This window comes from Portunus trituberculatus, chromosome 49 (assembly GCF_017591435.1).
Source record: "Portunus trituberculatus isolate SZX2019 chromosome 49, ASM1759143v1, whole genome shotgun sequence".
Classification (NCBI taxonomy): domain Eukaryota; kingdom Metazoa; phylum Arthropoda; class Malacostraca; order Decapoda; family Portunidae; genus Portunus; species Portunus trituberculatus.
Window position 1 is genome coordinate 19,293,816 of NC_059303.1, and position 23,495 is coordinate 19,317,310.

At 42.6% G+C, this 23,495-nt stretch overlaps 1 protein-coding gene across 2 annotated transcripts; it reads right to left on the reverse strand.

The window, feature by feature from the left end:
• Positions 1-1,847: 1,847 nt before the first annotated feature.
• Positions 1,848-23,433, reverse strand: LOC123499226. 2 transcript variants are annotated; one of them, XM_045246985.1, is made up of 5 exons: positions 23,296-23,433; positions 15,182-15,334; positions 8,887-9,052; positions 3,303-3,382; positions 1,848-2,419 (listed from the first exon to the last, which is right to left on the reverse strand). In XM_045246985.1, the coding sequence occupies exons 2-5, from the start codon at positions 15,284-15,286 to the stop codon at positions 2,150-2,152; spliced, it is 621 nt and encodes a 206-aa protein (XP_045102920.1). In that variant the 5' UTR covers positions 15,287-15,334; positions 23,296-23,433; the 3' UTR covers positions 1,848-2,149. The 2 variants fall into 2 exon arrangements, with proteins under 2 accessions (XP_045102920.1, XP_045102919.1); XM_045246984.1 differs by lacking the exon at positions 23,296-23,433 and adding an exon at positions 15,513-15,654.
• Positions 23,434-23,495: the final 62 nt, after the last annotated feature.

Here is a 23,495-nt window from a genome sequence, read left to right on the forward strand (position 1 = left end):
GCGATCCACGATGGTTTACATCATTGTAGCACTTTCTTGGTTGAGAGTCATACCTGAAGAGCCACTGTGTATTATAGGCTGGGCATTGCTACAATCGTGCAGGTAGTAGGAGGGACTAAATGTTGGAGGGGCGAGAAAAACTGGCGGAGACGCCTCAGAACGCCTAACTTCATAGAAGCTGTTTTAGCAAGAGATGAGATGTGAAGTTTCCAGTTAAGATTATGAGTAAAGGACAGACCAAGGATATTCAGTGCAGAAGAGGGAGACAGTTGAGTGTCATTGAAGAAGAAGGGATAGTTGTCTGGAAGGTTGTGTCGAGTTGATAGATGGAGGAATTGAGTTTTTAAGGCTTTGAAAACTATGTAAGATTTCCACTGTCCCAATCAGAAATCTTAGAAAGATCGGAAGTCAGGTGTTCTGTGGTATCCCTGCGTGATCTGTTGACTTCCTGAAGGTTTGGTCGTCTCTGAAAGGACGTGGAAAGATGTAGGGTGGTATCATCAGCGTAGGAATGGATAGGGCAAGGAATTTGGTTAAGAAGGTCATTAATGAATAATATAAAGAGAGTAGGTGACAGGACAGAACCCTGAGAAACACCACGATTAGTAGATTTAGAAGAACAGTGGCCATCTACCACAATAGCAATAGAATGGTCGTAAAGGAAACTTGAGATAAAGTTGCAGAGAGAAGGATAGAAGCCGTAGGAGGGCAGTTTTGAAATCAAAGCTTACTACAGAGAGTTTCAGTCCCCTGCACAACTTGGCAAAGGAAAAGGCTGTCTCTCTGAGCCAAGAGTCCTATCTGGCCTCCCTGAGTCCCTTGACTAAGAGATATTCACAACACCCTTGAACATATTCCATTTGGGAGTACAGGTAACTCTCGATTTACATGATAGATGCGTTCCAAGAGGCATCGTGTATATCAAAATTCGCGTAAAATAAACTTGTAATTCTCATAAGAAACAATAGATAATACGGGGAATGCGGGATGTGGTTAAAAAAAAATCGTACAAAATACTAAATTTATTTGGCTAAATTAACTTGTTTTTATTATTTACCATTCTAAATACTAGAAGTGTATCTAAAGTAAAGGGAAAAGCAAAAAATAATAAGAGAAAGCAAAAAATTCTAAGAAAAACAGCAAAACAAAGAATACATAAACACAACACTCACTGCGTCACTGCCTTCACCACTCACACCACAGTCAGTCACCATCTCCCTCTGAGCTTTTCCACTTTATCAAAAATCCACTTATCAAAAATAACCCCACAGTATAAAAGTAAACACTAGTAAAAAAAAATAAACGCAGGACACCAATGTCTTACTTCACCCCTCACAAGCACACGCCGTTGCTGTCCACAGTTGCTGTCCTAGTCAAGGACATCATCCACCTGCGCTTCCTCTGCTTCCTCCGCTTCCACGGGATCATCCACATCCTTGATCTTTTGGTACTACATCTTCCACTGGTGTTTTCTTGAAAAACTGCAGCATGGTGGTTTGGTGCTTTTTCTTGGAAAATTCTTTTTGCATCACTGTGTAGCAGTGGCACGAAGTTTGAAATTGCGTCTGGCGCTCAGTTTGAAAATACAGTTGGGCCAAATCACATATAAGCAAACCGATCGCGTAAATTTATTTATTTATTTATTTATTTTATTTTATTTTTTTTTTCGGGGGCGGTCGCGTATTAACAAAAACGCGTAAATTAAACACACGTAAATCAAGAGTTACCTGTATGTGCAGTCCCCATGAGTTAGAGGATTGTAGGTGGTTGGACACTTACCATTAACGTTTTAAAAGTAAATATTCGTCTGATATAATGTTGGAACAGGGTGTACAGAAAAAGTAAAAACTGACTGATTATTTATGTTGAAATTCTTGAAGTAGACGGTGTTTTCAATGTTTGAATTGTTTCAACAGTATACAGTTTAGTTCAGTATTTATGTTCACTTTTGCAGTTTTCACATTAAGCAATCCCTTCATGAACATATCCCTCACATGAATTGAGAAATAAGAAAAGTCTTGATGGTTTATTACTCCAACAGAATGTCGTAATTTCTTTAATCTTTTGTATGAGGAAGTTTTAGCACTAAAGCCATTTTGACGTCAGCAACTGTTCTCTGCAGGTGCTGCCCTCTGTGTTGTACACTCATTTAAAACAGCTCATTTTGTTCTCCTGAAGGGCAGTCCAAAAACCAAGATAAAGGACACACATGTTGCTCTTCCACGATGTCATCATATTGCCCTTCTAACAGTGTTTTAATTTCCTTTATCTTTTCTTGTAGTGTTTTTACTTCCTGCTGGTACGGAAGCGCAGCCTGAGCCACCATCTCATGACAGAACCTCGAGAAGGGCAGGCTGTGCAACACTCCCTGGTGATACTGGTGGTAGTCTGGCTGTGTTGCAGCACTGTAATATGCATTCTGCAAAGTCGAAATTATTTTCTGTATTTTCTTCTCATTTACCCTCCAGCTCATGCATTTTCTCAATCATTCATAAATGAATAATGAAAAATGCTAAACTAATTAATCAAATAGATAAATAAGCAAATTTACTAATAAAAACTGGTAAAGATTTCCAAATATAAATGAACAAACAAATTACAAATACATGTGTGTGTGTGTGTGTGTGTGTGTGTGTGTGTGTGTGTGTGTGTGTGTGTGTGTGTGTGTGTGTGTGTGTGTGTGTGTGTGTGTGTGTGTGTTTACCTAATTATGTTTTACAGGAAAAGAGGTATGCTCATGCTGCCCTGTCTCCATACCTATATTCATCCAGTTTAGCCTTAAAGTCACCTTTTGTCACTGTTCTCATTTCTCTGTCTTTTAAGATGTCTGTCATCCAATCCAGTATTTTTCCCTGTAAACCACCTATGTTTTTAATTTTCCATAGAAATTTTTGATGTGGTACTTTATCAGCTTTTTTTTTTAGATCCAGGTGGATACAGTCTGCCCATCTGTACCTCTCCTGAATTACGTATATCTATTGCTCTACTGTAGAAACTCAATAAGTTTGTGACACAAGATCTTCCACTTCTGAAACCAAACTGTTGTCCAGTTATTACATGTGACTTTTCTAGCTGTTGCATCCATCTGTCTTTAACTGTTTTTAGTGTGTGTGTGTGTGTGTGTGTGTGTGTGTGTGTGTGTGTGTGTGTGTGTGTGTGTGTGTGTGTGTGTGTGTGTGTTTTCTTCATTGTGCAATCTCGTAGAAGCACTGTTAGGGCTAGTTCGCCTCGATTGTCTCACACCAGCAGTACAAGGACACCCAAGCCCTTTCCACATCTATATAGCTTTTTTAGAGACTCACCACTGAAGGAGCAGTCTTTATTTCCACCACCCAAGCATCCACGACACGTCTTGATGGAATTGCGCGATGAGCCCTTACTCCTGTTCAAGTGCAGTGCAGCAATGTTAGTCACCTCATCTCAGACATGATGATAAATGATAAATAATTATGGCAATTATTGATCTGTTTAGAATATATTCACAGCTCAAGATCAGAAAAGACTGATTTTTGCTTCTTGAGTCACATTGTGTGAGGTGTATATACATTTCTTATACTCTTGGAAGAGTATTGTTGTAGGTGTGCACGCCACTCTATGCTAAGAAAATATATTCACTTACTGTCATATATGTACTTAGGGAAAGACTTTTTCACAGAGGGAGAAATAAGTGGGAGATGATGTAAGAGGGGAACACCTACCTGATCTTGACCTGGTTACTGTTGCTAGAGTAGTTTTTTTATGTTCTATTTTGCTGCGTGGTGCAATTATTTATTTTGCCATTGTATGTGTGTGTGTGTGTGTGTGTGTATGTGTGTGTGTGTGTGTGTGTGTGTGTGTGTGTGTGTGTGTGTGTGTGTGTGTGTGTGTGTGTGTGTGTGTGTGTGTGTGTGTGTGTGTGTGTGTGTGTGTGTGTGTGTATGTGTGTGTGTATTTACCTAGCTGTATTGTACAGGGTTCAAGCGGGGCTCATAGTGTCTTGTCTCCATGTCTCCATTTATCCAATTTTTCCTTAAAGTTATGCACATTATGTGCTGTAACAACCTCATTATTCAATGCATTCCACTTCTCCACCGTTCTATGTGGAAAACTGTATTTTCCAAATCCCTTCACACACTGCCGCATCCTGATCTTTACATATCCTCTTGTTCTTTTATCTCCTTCTGTCACCAGTACCAGGTCTTCCATGTCTATCTTTTTAATGCCATTGACTATCTTGTACATTGTTATTAGGTTTTCTCATTCTCTTCTATCTTGTAAGGTTGGTAGTCCCATTTCCTTCAACCATTCTTCATATGTTAGGTCCTTTAGTTCCAGTACCATCTTTGTAGCAATCTTCTGTATCCATTCTAGTCTTCTTATATCTTTTTAGAGCTCGAAGACCACACCACAGCTACGTATTCCAACTTTGGATGTATCAAAGAGATGTTCCACCATGCCATAACCATACTGCACATCCTCCACACATATATTATCACTCCCCCTCCCCCTTTACTTTTCCTGTCTTTTCTCCAGATATTATATCCCTCTTTAACCCTTATATTCCGGCGATCGTATATGAACGATTGCATCAGTGTGTCCGTAGCGACGGCGATCATTCTCATAATCAAGAATTTTCGCGCCTCATGTTTGAGCTCCACACGCAGTTTCTCAAGTCAGATGCAAGTGGAAGTATCTGGCTTCTTTTTCCACACGTAGTTTTGCCACTAGCTCTGTATATTTAACTAAGCTATTCTCCCATTCTGAGGGCGACACTTGGCAACCTTAGCGACCCGCCGTGTCGAAAGCACCCCGATAAGAGCGAAGGGACGTCTCAGTTCATAACTCACTATGGAACAAGACAGATAATTTTTATTTAGCAGTGCTTCTGAGCCTGACTACAGTGACAGTGATTATGAGGAAGAAACTGAAGAAAGCGAAGATAGCAGTAGTGAAGACTCGGAAAATGATTCAGAGGAGAGATACCCAACATGGCTTTAGATCAGGGAGGTCCTGTCTTACAAATTTGCTTGATATCTTAGAATATATTACCAAGGAGTTAGATGATGGAAATAGCATAGATGTTATATATCTAGATTTTAGCAAGGCGTTTGATAAGGTACCGCATAGTGTACAAATTGAGACTACATGGGATAGGGGGTAGGTTAGTTGATTGGATTAGTGAATGGCTTTCTGATAGGAAACAGAGAGTAGTATTAAATGGGGCAATGTCTGAGTGGAAGGAAGTGGTTAGTGGGGTACCCCAAGGATCAGTGCTAGGACCTCTTCTTTTCTTGGTGTACATTAACGATTTAGATATAGGAATTAGTAACAAAGTATCAAAGTTTGCAGATGATACTAAGATAGCATGTGCAGTACAGGGTGAAAAGGACAATTACAGAATACAACGAGACCTGGACAGGCTGATAGCATGGGCAGACAGGTGGCAGATGGAGTTTAATTCTAAAAGTGTCAGGTTATGCATTTAGGTAAAGACAACACAAACTTTAACTATGAGATGGAGGGATGTTGGCTAGAGGCAGTAGAGGAAGGAAAGGATTTAGGAGTAGTGATAGACAGGACTATGAAATTTTCAAAGCAATGTTTAGAAGCAAGAAATAGGGCAAATAGGATCCTGGGTTTTATAAATAGAAATGTTAGTTATAAAAGTAAGGAAGTGGTGCGTAGCTTATATAATTCCTATGTTAGGCCCCATTTAGAGTATTGCATACAGGCCTGGTCACCCCATTATAGGCAGGATATCAACATGTTAGAAGCAGTTCAGAGAAGAGCAACTAGGATGATACCAGCATTAAAGCGCCTGGAGTATAGAGATAGATTAAAAGAATTAAACATGTTTTCATTTGAGAGGAGATGTATAAGAGGGGATATGATAGAGTTATTTAAAATGTTCTCAGATACAAACTACATAGATGTGAGATCTTTCTTTACCTTAGAGGAGGGAAGTAGGACTAGAAATCATGGCAGGAAGATTAGAAAGCAAGGCTGCAGGTTAGATATAAGAAAAGAGAGGGTTGTAAATAGCACTAGTTTGACAATGTTTAAAAACAGATTAGATAAGCACTTAAATTTATTAGATTTATAATTATGCATAGCGCTGCATGATAGTTTTTATAAGAAATTTACTATAGTTAAACAAGACATGATCCCCATGTATGGGGATCACAGATTGTAGAGGAATTCGCTGCAGGACTTAGCCCTGTTAATGGGCCAAATATTTATAATTAGTATATAATGTATTGTGTACTTGTAAGTGTATCTTTAAGTACTGATGAGGAGGTCGCTGTGCGACTGATACAGGATAACCTAGATGGGCCCTGGTGGCCCTTTGTTATCCTATTATTTATGTTATGTTATGTTATGTTATCCACCTGTTTTCTCAGAACAGAGAGAAGACAGAGATAGTGGTGATGGAGAACAGACTCCAAACATCGTATTGAAAACCCAGAGTGACTCACGGAGATGCAGGCGTGCCTCTCGTGTTCTGGGAAAACGATCAAGGGGGCGTGTGTGTGTGTGTGAGAGAGAGAGAGAGATGATACCTACATGTTATTTGCTTGAAACTTGATATGAAAAGGGGTGAAAGAATACTCTCTCTCTCTCTCTCTCTCTCTCTCTCTCTCTCTCTCTCTCTCTCTCTCTCTCTCTCTCTCTCTCTCTCTCTCTCTCTCTCTCTCTCTCTCTCTCTCTCTCTCTCTCTCTCGTTGGAAGTGTACAATTTCTCTTCCAAGATGAGAGAGAGAGAGAGAGTGTGTGTGTGTGTGTGTGTGTGTGTGTGTGTGTGTGTGTGTGTGTGTTTGCGCGGTGTCATCGCTCACCGAGCTGTTTCTGCTTGACAGATCACACAGCGGGCGGAAGAGGAATCCTTGAAATAAGGCAATAACTAAACTTTCAGAGGTCACATCAAGCTAGAAAGTACATCATTGTATTCATAATAAAAAAGAGAAAATAATTATTAGTATTCAAACAGTCTTCTGGCAATTTCTAGGTTTACCATTTTTACCTGTCATGGGATATTGGAAAATAGTTTAATCACCGGAACATAAAGGTTAAGGTTAACATGGATCTCCGCTTTTAGTTTTGTTTAAACGATACACATTACATCCGGCTTTTTCTCTTTCAAATAATCCCTAACTTCTAATATGCTGGATAACAAGCCATCTATATTAATTTCTTGTCTCCTCCATGATCTCCTCCTTCTTCCATAGATATAAGTCTCATATCTAGAACCCTACAGTAGAATTTTTTTTTTTTTTTATCAATCTCCGTCCTTTTCTCGTTTTTTTTTTTCCTTAGCTTCATTTCTTAGCACTTTCTCTTTTTCCCTCTTCTCCAGGTTCATATCTCTTTTTATCCATATATCTTTTTGTTCAGTATTATCCGCCAGCTTCCCTTTCCTTGTCATAATTTCCTCCACCGCCACCGCGATCTCACTCTCACTTTCATTGGTCTCTTACCCCCTTCACTAAATCTTCCCAACCTAATCACTTCCTCCTCTTCCTGGTCCAACTCCTCTGTGCTGCTCTGTACCTGTCTGATAATAGTTTTGGGCAATGCTCTCTCTCTCTCTTCTCTATGAACTTGTTTCTATTTTCTTTTTTCCTTCATTCCAAAAATCAAGAAACATTTCCTCTTATCCACTGTATCTCTCACTAGATATTCTTTCTCCTTAATTACTTTTATAACAGCGTCTTTTGTATTTTCCTGAATTTGCCTCTTTACTACCTCTGAAAATTTAACTTTTTCCTCTTCCTCTTCCTGTTTCTATGCATTTCGTAATTCCTTTAGTTTGTTTTCTCCCATTCCATTTTCTACTCTGTCCTCGATCCCATCCTGTACTTTTTTTCTGTAGGCACCTTAAGGAGTCTTCATAGTCGTGACTACTTCATAGTCACGACTATGAAAACTCTAGTACAGTATTTCTCTCTCTCTCTCTCTCTCTCTCTCTCTCTCTCTCTCTCTCTCTCTCTCTCTCTCTCTCTCTCTCTCTCTCTCTCTCTCTCTCTCTCTCTCTCTCTCTCTCTCTCTCTCTCTCTCCTTCAATCCCTGATTGATTACATTGACTTTCTCACATTTGACTAATCTCAATCTCAGCTCTGTGTTTTCTGTTTTCAGTCTGTCCTGCTTGTCCATTAACTCGACATCACTTCCTTCATGTACCTTATCTCTCTTTCCACATTTATTAGCCTCCTCATATTGCCTCTTTCATCTCTAAATCTAGAAAAGTCCTTATCCATATTATCCTCAGTCAATCTCCTCAGTCCAACAGGTGTTCAATAAATCGCTGATTTTCACAACATGGCGCTTGCTTTGATGTCACCCAGTTCCATTTCTCCATATTTTCGTCTATATGGTATCCAAAGTATGTGTCATAAGGAGAACCTTATGACACATACGTCTAGGTCAGGTTGCAACGCTCGCTGAAGTGCTTTCCCTGGGAGCTGCTTAGTAACGTCGTGACGGTGTGTGTGTGTGTGTGTGTGTGTGTGTGTGTGTGTGTGTGTGATATCTTCAGGTGGTTTTATTTTTTCTATTTATTTATTTTTTTCTATAGTTGTGTAACGGTTTCTTTGAATCATCACTTGCGTTTAAAATCCATTAGAATGCTACTTGTATAGTATAATAACAATGTGTTTGAGTTGTTTGCTCGTTACGTGTTATATTTAATTTACATTTTGTTATGAAGAAACTAACTCTTTTAGGTGAGGTCATTCAGACTTATTGACTAAAGTACATATAGGGAAAGGTCTACTGCATGTGGTTTCAGTGCGTCTTCCACTTTTTTACCTCTGCTACCTTGCTATTCACTGTCTTGACAGAATGGATAGACAGAGCAGCAGAGCACAATGGCTGGTGATTAAGGGTTGTGACAAGAATAACAACACCTACCACAAGAAGAGTGGGGCAGAATGGTGTCCCACAAGATGTTGACAAGTCCCTGGACAAATGTAGATATCAAGTGGTCAGGACAGATAATTCCCTCCACACGACCCTCTTGTCCAATGCCTAGGTAGGCCGCCCCACGCCGCCCACTGTTAAGCAGGGCTACCACTGCCTGGGGAGACCAATATAAGTATATTGTTAAACACACGCGTGCACATGCTCTGACGTACCACTCTAAACTTTTCCACGTCTTCATAGACTTCCAACCTTTTAGGAAGTAATAGCTCACACAGGAAAGCCACAGAACGTGTAATTTCTGGTCTCTAAAAATTTTTATTGGGACAAAGCAAACTTAGTACTGCTTAATACATAAAAAAACTCAATTCCTTCATTTATCAACTCGACACGACCTTCTAGATAGCTATCCCCTATTCTTCAATGATATTCAACTCCCACCCTTTGCTACACTGAATACCCTCAATCAGTCCGTTACTTGTAGTGATGTAATCTAAACTGGAAACTTAATATCTCATTATTTAAGCATCGCCAAAATGTATTCGCAGTTGTTGACAGTTGGAGCCACTCCTTCAGAGCTGCAGCAGCAATAAGTACTTTTATCACTGCATTTCATCAACAAAAATTTTTTTTTTTTTTTATCTTTAAAATCCCAGATACTGCTACCATATAATGTTTAGTCAGTAGTTACATATATTGGCCACTGGTACATGTAATCATAACGTGTATAAAGGTGTTAATTGGGCTACCCTCATGACATAAAGCACTCACTCAAGCTCCTCAGTATGATAAAAAAGAATTGTTCACATCACTGGACATAGTGTACACACTCTTTCCCCAGATTTATAATGCAGGTCCTCAGTGTCACAACACACACACTGCAGTCCGATTTTGTAGGCGGTGCAAGAAATGTTAGTGGCAGGAACTTTGGGATTGCAACAGACTGAAGATACACTCATAGTTTGAGTTTCCTGAGAATGAACATGGTCAGTGATCCACTGATCAGACGATGTGGGCCTTGTTGTTGTTTTGGAAGTGGTGACATAGTGGATAAGGTGGTGAGTGTGGGATCGGAAAGACATCCATGCGTAGGTTTGAATCCCACCATGTACAACCTTGAAACTTTGCCATTTGTCGAGTTCTAGGTGGTTACACCAAAAATGCGCTTGGGTGGCAATATGGGCCCTAATATGGGTACCACTATAAATAAAATTGACTGTGCCACTAATGGGTGGAAGCTGAATAGCACTTCCCATACATACTCTTCAAGTATGCCTACAGGCGCTATAGGCCATAACAAAAAAAAAAAACTAATAGCAATTTGCAAACCATCTGATCAAGTAGCAAGCCACCATTGTAAGGTGACTGTCATATGCCCTTAATAAGAGAGGCATGCCCACACTTAAGACAGGTTCACACGTGCCAATTTGCTAGTTTTTTTTTTTTTTTTTTTACCTAGAGTTTCCGACTCATCCCTTCTAGTCAGTGTCAAACGTAGTGCTTGCAAAGTATCGACTAGTTGGTGCCTTGGCGGGAAGTGAATGTAAACAAACAGCTAGCCACCAAGACGTCCTCCTTCAGTAACGATGGTGAAGTTGTGGTTGGTTTTCTTTTGTCGTACCGGAAGAGTCAATAGAAAAGAAAATGCCTGTGGATACGTCCCTGGCTAAGTAGAAGGAAACAAAAGAGTTTCTACTACACTCTAAATTAGCTTACATTTGTCATAAGAAAAATGTTGATCTTAAGATTATGCACAATTGCGATCACATTAAATCCTGACAAATCTTCAATCCTCACCTCCAACAACGCCCTGCATTGAGGGAAACTGTTCTTGTAGAGCAGTGGTTCTCAAACTATGGGTCGCGACCCAAAGTTGGGTCGCGAGATCAATTTTGATGGGTCGCAGGGACACAGGAACATTAACATACTTTCAGTGTCTCAGTGTATTTCAGTTACTAAATTGAATTATTATTCTTTAACCACAAATTACTTTTGTTATGTATGTTCATCTTCCCCCACCTCCCTCCTCCTGGGCACCACGTAATGGTGTCTCTGACAGGAATGACTCCTGTATCAAACGCGTATGTTGGACTGGCAGTGGGCCCATGCAGGCTCGTGTATATAACTATAAATCATTGTACATTTTCTTTCTCTTTACCTTACTCTGGGTCGCGAAGGAATGAAATGTTCCAAATAGGGTCGCTCATGAAAACGTTTGAGAACCACTGTTGTAGAGTGATAGCTATTTCGTCGAATGACGATTTGCTTTTTTTTTTTTTTTTTTTTTTTTTTTTTTTTTTTTTTTTTTTTACTGTTTAATTCATTTCTGGGGTCCCAGATGTGTTCTTGCCCCCACCAACTTTTAACATCTCTATACCTGGAGACCACATTTTCTTAGCTTACTCCATGACGTAAATAAAGTCGCAAATTGACTAGCAAGACCAACATGATGGTATTTATTTTGCGACTGCTTTTGCAGTCGCTAGGCGCCGATTGCGAGTCGGAAACTCTACGTACGTAGAAATAGAAAAAAAAGTGGCAAATTGGCATGTGTGAACCCGCTTTAATTCATTTCTGGGGTCACAGATGTGTTCTTTTTCTCTCACCAACTCTAACATCTTCTCTATCTCTAGAGACCACATTTTCAAAGCTTATTCCGTGACATCACAACATAAATAAAGTCGCAATTGGCCAGCAAGAACATATTGTTATGCCGTCCCCACGTCCTCACAGCCTCTACAGCCCCGGCAGGAACTCACTTACCACAGTGGCAACCCAGGAAAGCGCAGGACAGGACAGCAACAGACACAGGGATACTTCTAGGCGAAGATTCGTGGCTAGCAAGGGGAAGCAAGGCACAAACATACACCCAGAATCAACAGACTTACTCAGAGGCAGGGTAACAGGAAACATTTGGCATTATTCCTCTAGTTTACTGGCACAGAAAGCAATACAGTACAAGGTGGCACAGAGAGCACTTACATTACACAGTTATATACAAGTGCAGTGAAATGACAGTGGCGGGCAGTGGACAGCAGGGACAGGGGGCAGGACAGCGTCTCGTCGCGTATTCTGTCTCAGCAACGTCTTGTCCTCAGGAGAGAGAGTGGGCGGCAGAAGAGAGCTGTCTCAGCAATGTCTTGTCCTCAAGGAAGAATTGGAGCTAGAAGAGAGCTGGTGGCAGACAAGCATCAAGAGCAAGGTTGAAGAAAAGCCCCAGAGCATTCGTTGATGATAGCGGGTACAAAATACCCACACGGGCTATGGTGGCCCGTTCTGTTCTTGTTTCTCTCTTCTTAGCGTCGCTGGTGCCGCTTTTTCTTGCCGTTCTGACTGTGGTCATTGCCGGAAGAGTCGCTGGTCTTGGTGGAGCTCTTAAGGAAGTCGGCAATAAGTTTATCGCAGCTTGGGAAGTAGTTCTTGGTGGGCGGTGCATCCTCCTGGTTGAAAAAGGTGTCCCACTGCCACTGGCTGATGTCCTTGGTGGTTGTGGCAGCGTCAGGGGTGGTCTTCATATCCTTTGCTTGCCGGCCTTCTTTAGGTGCAGGGGAAGCAGTGGTGTGGTGAGGCAGGTCTGTGGTGTGGCTCTGTAGGCTTGTGTCGGTACCTACCACATCCACGACCTCGTTCTCTTCCTCTTCCTCCTCGGTGCCCGTTCCTTCCTCCATACGGTCTTCGTGGCGAGGTTCTTCTTTGGGCGGCTGGCGTCTTCTCTGGGTCTTCTGAGCGCGATGGCGTGTGGTGGTGAAAGCTTCCTCAGGGATGCTAATGGTAGGAAGCCCGTTGTGCTTCAGCAGAAGCGGTATCAAGGTCTGCTAGGCGGCGGGTGTTGTTGCCTGCGAGCACTTGTGCCGTGCAGATGCAAGCTTTCATCCTGAACTCCGCTTCTGATGCTTTCCCGGCCTTGGGAGACGATTTAGGTCAGGGAGGAGGGCGTTCTTGGTTGCCATCCCTGGTGACCTCTCTGGCCTCAGATCCCTTCTTCTCCTTGAAGCTGGTGAAGGTGGCGTTGTCTCCTTCTCGGGGAAGCGCTTTCCTGAAGGATCTCTTCAGGCCAGAGTAGTGAATAAAGAAGTCTTTGTTGGCTACGGAATCACGAATGAAGCCGTAGCCAGACTTCCTGTTGTACCACTTGAAGGTACCCTGGTGTTGAGCTGCCATCGCAGTGTTCGCGCTCTCGCTTGCCTGAGAGTAATGCCCGCGGCCCCAGCAGTGCTGCCAGATCAATTTGCCAAAAGTTCCCTGTTTTGCCTAAAAATATTTCCCTATTTAGCGCAGCATTTCCCTGTCGTAATTTTTTACTTCTTACATACTGTACATACACATTCATGTGTGTATATATATATATATATATATATATATATATATATATATATATATATATATATATATATATATATATATATATATATATATATATATATATATATATATATATATATACACACACACACACACACACACACACACACACACACACACACACGAATATAATATAGCTGTCATAAGTTCAGCTATCAAGCAGGGGCGAGGGAAGGAAGGGGAGGGACGATATACGGATCTCATACGTGTCATGACACTGTTTGGGTGAATACGGATCTCTATCGGTCTCGTAGAAAACAGGTTCAGCTAGCTAGCAAGGGCGAGGGAGGAAAGGAAGGGACGGTATACGGGTCTCGTACAAGTCATGACGCTGTTTGGGGATGAGGGAAGGAAGAGTGAACGGTAGAGGAAGGATATAGTGATCGAGAGAGACCTCAGAAGTGGATTGAAATTCAATTGAGAGGGAAAGGAAACAATGAATAATTGATGAAAATTAATACAAATAATTATTGTACGGATGACGGGTGAAGAGGATGGGAGGAGGACAAGGGTGGGGACTGCGGATGAAGGGTGTGAGTCCGTTGGTCAAAATTTCCCTAGATTTTGGAACATTTTGAATTTTCTTCCCTGTTTTCCTGTTGAGACCTAAATTTCCCTAAAACAGGGAAATCTCCCTGCATCTGGCAGCTCTGGGCCCCAGAGCAAAGCTGCGACCAGCGTTTATACCCCTTGCTCCACTCCTATTGGCTCATCCACGAGCCAATCACGGCTGGATTATCCCCCTGCTTCCTGTCGCCGCACATCCGGTACCCCTCAATACCACTTCTGAAACCAAAAGCAATGCTACCAACGTGCCAGCACTGCCAAACGCTGTCTACCCCACTCTGCGTCGCCGCAACACTGGTCCCAGATGTGTACTTTTCCCCTCACCAACTATAATATCTTCTCTTTATCTGGAGACCACATTTTCTAAACTTGCTCCGTGACGTCACAACTAGCAAGACCAACATGTTGGTTTTTATTTTGCGACTGCTTTTGCAGTCGTTAGGCGCTGACTGCGAGTCAAAAACTCTACGTACGTAAAAAAAAAAAAAAAAAAAAAAAAAAACTGGCACATGTGAACCCGCTTTAATTTCTGGGATCACAGATGTGTTCTTTTTCTCTCACCAACTGTAACATCTAATCTATCCCTGGAGACCACATTTTCAAAGCTTACTCCGTGACATCATTACGTAAATAAAGTCGCAATCGGCTTGCGAGAATTAAGTTGGTCTTGATTTGCGACTGCTTTTTGCAGTCGCTAGGCGCCAATTGCGAGTAGGAAACTATGTACGTAAAAAAAAATCAGTCCCAAATTGGCACATGTGAACCTGCCTTTAGCCAGGGACGTATTCACAATAATTTTCTTTTCTGTTGGCTCTTCTGGTAGGCCAAAAGAGCAACCACAGCTTCAGCATCATCACTGGAGGGAGACAAACAGTGAACAGTGAACATTTTGGTGGGTAGCTGTTGTTTGTTTACATTCACTTCCCGCCAAGGTGCCTTGTCAATACTTTGTATGCACTATGTCTGACACTTTCCAACTAGAAGGGATGAGTCGGAAACTCTATGTACGTAAAAAATAAAAATAAAAAAAACAGTCCTAAATTGGCATATGTGAACCGCCTTTAGGTAACCTCTTACGTGAGAAAATGTAGGTACTCCAGTGTGTCACTGTCACAGTTACCAGAGATGTTACAAAATTATCCTTTACATTTTGCATCCATAAAAAAGACAAATAGATAAGAATAAAATTGCATAGAAATGTTTACAGTAATTACATGGAACATTAATAAAACATGGAAATAAAATAATAAGGAAACTAAATCGGAAAATGAGCGTGAGTCCTTCTGTCACCTGTCCACTGCCTCAAAGTTCATCTACAAATCATTACTTTTTTTCTCTCTTTTTATGAACGACTTACGGTAAGCACAGTGCTGACTCGCACTTGAGTCACGTCTGGTACAGGCAGGAAGTAGTGCTCCTCCGTCCACACCAGCAGAGGCTTCTCCCCTAACACGAAAGTCATCTCAGACCAATCCAGCACCACGTCTGCAGTTTTGTTGTCTTCCTTTTCCTTTCAAATAGAAGAAAAATCAACGAAAGAAAGAGAGAGAGAGAGAGAGAGATGCTGAACAAGTTAATATGATATACATGCAAAAACATATCCTTGTTTTTTTTTTATTATTATTATTATTCTAATTATTTTGATAGTTTAATTAGCATGTCACTTCCCACAGTGACCATTCCCATACCCACAATGCATCTACCACTTGGAGGAAGAGACTGTGAAGAGACACTTGACGAAGTTACCGTTACTCCTGCAAGGACTCTTTCAATCGGTAAGGGACAGAGATGGTTTTCTTTTATGTATTTATCTTTTCTTTCTCTTTTAGCTAGACTGATGATCCGATGCAGACGAGCCCTGCAATGACAATAAAGTATATGAGGCGTTGTTTCATGGTGTCCTTGTAATGAAGGGGGGGGTAATAAAAGACAATTATTTAACTTGTAGAAGAAATTTTGAAGCTTTATTTTTAGTAAACGGTAGCGGCAGCTGATCTAATGGCACTGGTTATAATTTAAATGGTTATCATAAGAATGCAAATTCACAATTCTTTTATATAAATTTAATTAGAGGAAATAAACTGATTGAATGACACCAAGAGAACTTTTTCTCCCGACAATCACGTTCGTTTCGACTTACAGCCCAGTCCACCAGAAGAGGATATATACCACTCACCACAAAGTAAATACAAGCAAGAATAATTGCATAGTATAATCCACTACTGCACACAACCTTACTGGACTTTTTCTTTTCACCTGTGTGGTTCTTACGCCAACACACACAATTCACATAATGTAGTTCCTTAATTTCTCAATAACAGTAACTTAACTTGGTCTGTGGGTCGGAATACACTGTTTTTGTGGGAGAAATGTACCAAGTGGTGCCATTCCCTCAAGCAAACTAATTTAACCTTGTCTTGGGGGGCCTCGTTACACCGTTTTTTTTTTGGGGGGTGGGGGAGAAGGACGTACAGTGGTTGGTGACGGTGCCCCCCCACCCTCCTATTTTTCAACACTGCGGTCAAATAAATAATTGGGGGACTCGGATCCTCCCTCTCCCCAAATTATTGGCAGTCGTCACAATATGACTGTCACAGACGTAATTAAAGAGTATTTGATTGACATTATGAATGGTATTACATTGATGGAAGAGCTCAGTTTTCCCTCTGCCGACTAGAGTGAAAAACTCGTGTGTTAAGCTTCTAATTACGTAGCAATTGAATTTATTTATTTATTCATTTTTTATTTATTCACAGCTTGACTACCTTTTTTCTCTCTTCATCCAGTAGCATCCTCCTGCTGAGTCGGAAGGACGTATTATCACATTCCGTTGTTTACATGAGTGGCAGTCCCTACAAGTGGAAATCAGAAGTGATTTGGAGTGATCACGCCTGCTCAGTGGCTACTGAAGGAGGTCTAAGCCCGTTTTGCCAGCCACAAATAGGGCTGGAGACTAAAAATAAGCGCCCCTGCCTGGGTCTACTGGTGGCTGCCACCACAACAAAGGAATCCTTACACGTGGTCCCATCACAAAGGACTATGTCCGTCGAGGACGCTGCTGTGGTGGAGGTAGGCGTAGCAGCCCTGGAGGACATGGAGATTGTCGAGGAGCCTCGTCCTGCACCATCTGCCAAGGAAAGCCACCAGGTTACTGCTGCTGGTGATCAGTCTTCCTATCGACATGTACCTGACCATAAACAAAGACGCCGCCTGCTTTTCCCTGCTGGCCATGGGAAGACGGCCAGTGAGCTTTTCAGCTGGTTTGCAGTCCTGCTGAAACAACACCCAGACCTGCAGCCACTCTACAAGGAGGGACGGAACCAGCCTTATATCACAGTCAGCATTGACTCCTCCTTCTATGCCACCCTGGTGAGTGAGGGCTTCCTGGGCCTTGTTATGGAGTGCCCTGGTGAGGAAGGCACTCACCCTGTCATTATCCATGGTGTGGCGACCCACATCAATGTCAACCTCATTGAAGTACCAGCCGGATTCCATGGGCTGAAGAGGAGAATGGTGGGGCAGATGCCAAGGCCCCAACTGTTGGGAGTAGTGACAGAGAGGGTGCCCAGTGAGGTGCATCTCCTGGGCCTTGGACGTCAGCCAGTGGAGCGTTACACGCCAGAACCAGACTGCAGTCGCTGGGGACACAAGGAGTGGCGTTGCCAGTCTGCCCCTCGCTGCAGATACTGTGCTGGCCCCCATAAGTCAGCACAGTGCCTGGATAAGATCAAGGAGGACACCAAAATTCCTCCTCGCTGCTGCAATTGTGGGGGCGACCACAACGCCCACTCCACCCTCTGTACTGTCAGGCCTCGGCCCCAAAGGGAGTCTGCCACGGATGAGGTGAGTCACCCCAGGCTTGTGTTACGCCAGGCTCCACCTCCCCAGACCAACGCCTGGGCGACGAACCCCTCCTTCTCAGCCGGTGCCCCTCCCCTGTCCCAGCCTTCCTGCCCCACAACTGGCACTTCGACTACACCTGCCGTGTTCTCACCTTTGCCACAGCGCACTGCTACAGTGCCCCCTGTGCCTCCAAACACAGTGCCCCAGCCAGACAGGAACTGCCTGCCACCGATGCCACCCATCAGCTAATGGCGGTGGTGAGTGCACTAGCTGCCAAAGTGGACAACCTGTCTGCAACAGTCTCTGGTCTTAGTAACGAGTTTGTCACCTTCAAGAACCAGCAGCACACAGTATGCAGTGGGACCTCCACTGTGGCCCCAACCCTATCTCCAGCGAGCAGTGCTCAGCGGGGCCAAGGAGAGAGTAAAGTGTGTCAGCATAGCCTGTGCGACCCACCCAAGAAAAAGGACAATGCTGCAGGGCAGTGTGCAACTGCTGCTGCACCCTCACCGAGGATACCCCCATCAAAGGGGCCACACGACAACCCCAGAGCCCCTCAGGGATGGCCCATGCTCCCCCTGCCTCAGAGAGCAAGTCACCTAAGGCAGACTGTGATGAGGATGTTGCAGGTGAATGGACATTGGTCAGCCACAAGAAGAAGCGCTGCTCCAGCCCAATTCCAGCCCGGACTGCCAGCCCCAAGCCAGACCAGGGACATCTGATGGCAGCCATACAGATGCTGACGGAGCAAATGTCTCATCACTTATGATCACTTATGCCTATTACGCCGTCAAGTTAGGCAAGTCAACAGCTCCTGGCAAGGATGGCATCACTTATGATAACCTCAATGCTCTCCTGGAGGTAAAGGTAGACAACCCTATCTTGGATTTATTTAACATGTCTCTCACTGCAGGCAAGCTTCCCCACTCGTGGAAAACAGCCATCATCATCCCAATCCCCAAAGGTGATGGCACCTTTCGCCCTAATTCTCTCACCATCTGTCTGTGCAAGATGATGGAACGGGTAATATTGAACAGGCTTATATACAAGGTGGGCCATGTACTCTCTGGCAATGTACATGGCTTCCTAAAAGGTCACTCTACAAGTCACTGTTTTGTTGAGTGTCTTATAAATAAGGATGCTACCTGCAGAGCTTTCGTTGATCTCAAGGGTACCTTCGACAAGGCCAACAAAGATGTTATTATGGAGGAACTTATTCTCAAAGGTGTCAAAGGTAGATTATTAGGATGGATCAGGGACTATTTGTACAATAGAACAGCACAGATTTGGTTTCAAGGTGCAGTCTCCTCTGAGGAAGACTTTGAGCTTGGAACACCACAGGGTGGAGTCTTTAGTTCAATGCTTTTCAATGTTTTAATGGACAAAATTGCGCGCTGTTCCTTTCCGCAGGGCACCCAGGTTCTCATTTATGCTGATGACATACTCCTCCAATGCCCCACACCCAGGATTCTCCAGTTAGCTTTGTCACAACTGGCAGCGTTGTGTGTCCAAATGGGACTAGTGATAAATGGCCGCCGTGGTACAGTGGAACCATGCGTACTTTGGGATCCTAGAGGTCTCCAAGCGCACGGGTTCGAATCCTGTCCACGGTCTGAGTGTAGGTTGGGCTTCCTCACTCGGGGTAACGGTTTCCTAGCGGGTGGGCTTTAAGATAGGAGGTACCCTAAAAAGTATCCCCTTTAGCCCATAAATTCCCGTGAAAAAGCCCACATGGTATAAACAAAAAAAAAAAAAAAATGAATGTAAGACAAAATTTCAAGCTAAAGGGAAGGTCTCTCGGCTGCCCACTGTAAACAATGTTCCCATCCCTAGAGTTCATATACACAAGTACAGGCAACCCCCGCTTAACGAAGGTTCACACAACGAAATTTCGCTACAACGAAGGTTTAATTTTACTACCATCTGCTCGTTTAACGAACATCAAACTCGCTTTAACGAAGTTTTATCCAGATCATTCTTTCCAAGTTTGAAAGTCCCACCGTATCACACAAGCTGACAGGCTTTTGAATACACCAGCGCCTCTCGTGGACAACACGCGCACCACTCACTCCCTATGTTCAAAACAATAACAGCGTCAGCAGCAGCTCGTCTTCCCTCGCTCAACTTACCACCAAAACGCCCTGTAATGTCGCCTAGTGTTGCTAAGAAGACCAGGAAGTCTCTTACTCTCGAAGTGAAGCATAATATTATTCACAGATACGAGAGAGACGAGAAAACTAAAAGCATTGCTCGCCACCATCTTGACTCCATCTACTGTCTCTACTATTTTCAAGTCAGCAGACTCTATTAAGAAGGCTGGTGAGACCGTATCTTCCTTGCAAACTAAAAGAACCACCTGAACTCGCGACTCTACAATGGATAAAATGGAAAGCCTTGTGGAAATGTGGTACATAAGTTTTGTATGTGATACAATGATGCGCCCTTTGTTTACATTCCACAGGTTGCCGGTTAGTGTCTTTCCCGTTTCACTCTCCCTCCCTTCATAAATTTAAGATCATCAACATTATAAAGTTACGTACATATATACATTAGTGTACATTATAATGACTTAGATTAAACTGCCTAAATCTTTAACTTCATAATTTTTACTTTCATTAAACCTTTCACTGCACTATGATGCACTCTCGCTTTGTTTACCCTCAATGGAAGTTCAAGTCAGGGGTTAAACTTGTTATAATCGGTTCGCTTAACGAAGTTTCGCTCAAAGAGGGGTTGCCTGTACCTGGGTGTTCAGATGAGCTTCAGGAAGTCTCCTCAAACCGTCCACTATGTTCAAGACCTCTGTCTGCCATAGCTAGCAAACAGGGGCCTGGGGACTGTCATTCCAGTCCTAAGAATGTTCTATGTATCTGTCATATGCTCCCTTATTGATTATGCCACCCATGTTTTAATACAGTTTAGTGCAGCCCAACTCCGTCCCTTGGAGCTTGTTCAGAATGAAGCCATGCGGATAATCTTGGGATGCCCCAGGACTGCACGGATTGAAGTCCTCAGAGCTGAACTGCACCTGACCAGTATTGTGTGTAGGGTACAGGAAATTACTTGTCGCACAATTAGTCGGATGCTATGCACGGGCTCTGACTCTCTAAAGGGATCACTGACCCCCCCTGTATCATGATCCTTGCATTCCTACAACAACATACCTCAGGAAGATCTTGGGAGTACTGACAAGTGTAGGTGTAGCCAAGGCCTGTATTAATGTTGTTATGTCACTGCTACAACCCGCCTGGAACCCTCATCTTGTCAGTATTGATATTCAATCTCTGCATCAGTCCAAGAGGGACTGGCTCCCTCATGTGCTGCAAGACATGTTCATGAATAAATTGTCCAAGTACCCACACGTTCAGGCTATTCATGTTTATTGTGATGGGTCAGTCAATGGCAGCAGGTCTGGATGTGGGGCTGTTCATCCGTGACTACATCCCTGCCAATCTCTACACCGACACTGAGGTTTCCAGGCGGCTCCTTGCACACGTCTTCCACTAGAGCAGAACTGTATGCTGTACTGGAGGCACTCCATATTGTGGCACCTCTCTACGTATAAGAATGTACATTTCTTTATTGACAGTCAGGCTGCATTGTATGCCCTTCAATCCACCTCCCCCATGGACTGTGATCTAGTTAATAAGTGTCTTGATCTCATCCACACCCTAGAAGGTGCTGGTGCCATAGGTAGTCCATTTCATCTGGATTGCCTCTCATGTGGGTATCTCACTAAATGAAAAAGCAGACCGCCTTGCTCAGTGTGCCCTAAAAGATGACACAGTGGACCCTGGCACTGAGTACACTCTGAGTTATGTTAAGAGTAGCATTAAGAACTTTGCAGATAGTAGCATTAGTGATCAGTTGGAGCTTTGTTGTCATAGGGGCAGTAGCACTAGTCTTCACTATGCACGTGTCTCCCAGAGCTGTGCTTATACCTACGGGAGACACACTACATCACATGACAGGGTGGCAATGAGGCTCAGATTAGGCTACAAATACTTTTGGGAAGCCAGTGCTTCTCCTGGTGTGTGCTGCACCAAGGGGACACACTTTGCGTCACTATATCATGGAATGTTCTCTCATTGCTAAATTTAGGCCACAAGGTCAACATGACTTGTATAGCCTCATTGACCACCTCCTAGACTCAACCACTCTCAGGGATATACTCAGGGAATATCCTCAGTTTGCTCCCAGACTTTAGGATGTTTATGCAATAAGGTGTGCAATATCTGTATTTATTTATTGAAGTACTTGTATTCTTGTTATGTATACTGTCTATTGTTATATTTTTGATACTATAACCTTAAGTCTTTGCACAGGGGGTGGATGGCAAGTTCCATCCTCCTCCTTTGTTGTAATTATTCATTAATTCAACAATAAATAAGTATTTAAGCTTAAATGATCAAATAAATGAGGCTGTGAGAGTGGCAAGGTATAATCTGAGAAACATTGCTTTCATAAGGAGATATTTGGATGAATATTCTGTCGTCTCTGATTCAAAATCATGTAATAGCGAAGCTGGACTACTGCAACTCCTTATATTATAACCTGCCAAATTATCAACTAAGGAAATTACAACTGACAATGAATAGGGCTGCCAGAGTGATAAAATATGTTTCACCTCGCGACAGAATAACCCCTGTACTCATTGAGTTGCATTGGTTACCGAAAAAGGCTCGTATTGCTTATAAAATTTGTGTGTTAACTTATCAAGTCATGACTACTGGAAAACCTGTTTATTTAAGAAAGTTATTGCATCCATTTGAGGTTAGGACAAGTGTTGTAGTGAGGCATGCAGCAGATGAGTACAGGCTAAATGAGCCAAAATGTAACACAGATACGGGTTTCAGAGCCTTTCAAGTGTGTGCTCCAAGACTGTACAATAGGCTTCCAGTGCAGGTCAAGGCCAGCAATAGCATTGAACTTTTTAAGAAAAGACTAAAGACAAATTTATTCAGGGATGCCTATGATATGTCGGATATGACTGTCACTCAACATTGTAGTACTGTGTAAGATTTTAATGTGCATTTTTTTGTTTGATTACTTAAACTACATAATATGTATAGCTAGATTTTATCGTGTGTGTGTGTGTGTGTGTGTGTGTGTGTGTGTGTGTGTGTGTGTGTGTGTGATCAGTTTTTACAATATTTTATATAGTACTATGCTAGGTATTGTTCATATTTGTATTTTTTTATTTAATTACTATAGAATATAGGCTCTGCAGAGCGCCACTAGTTGGTGGAGCAGGGTCTGAATGTAATGACAAAGAAAGAATAAAGAATAAATGTATCAATCAATCAATCAATCTCTCTTCGTCAGACCGTCAGACTTCCGTTCTGTCGGTCTGTCTGTGCGTATGTCTGTGATATCCCACGTGCGTCGTAGTTACATTTTAAGTTAATGATTAATAACTTAATATTAAGTGTCCCCCCCCCGGCACTACAGTTTCCATGTTATTTATCATTAAATAATGAATGGTTTTGTAAGCTGCCAAATCGCAATTAACTCTGTGCCGCAACGCCCAGCTCAAAAAATTATTAATTACATACACGCACACATATGTGTGCTAGTGGCAATCAAAGCGCTTTAAGGATCCTGTAATAACATTGTTCTTTACCTCACCTTTTACCACTCCAGGGAGCTGGGTAAGGGTCCTGAACGGTGTGGAATACATTTTGACAGATCTCCTCCTTCATGAAGTTATCAACAGACATCTGCGTCAGGTTCACTGTCTCACTGTTTCCCATTGTCACTGATGAGTGATGAATGCATGTTGTTTTCTGGCTCACGTGCTGCCAGGAACTGCTGAGATAAGATTATGA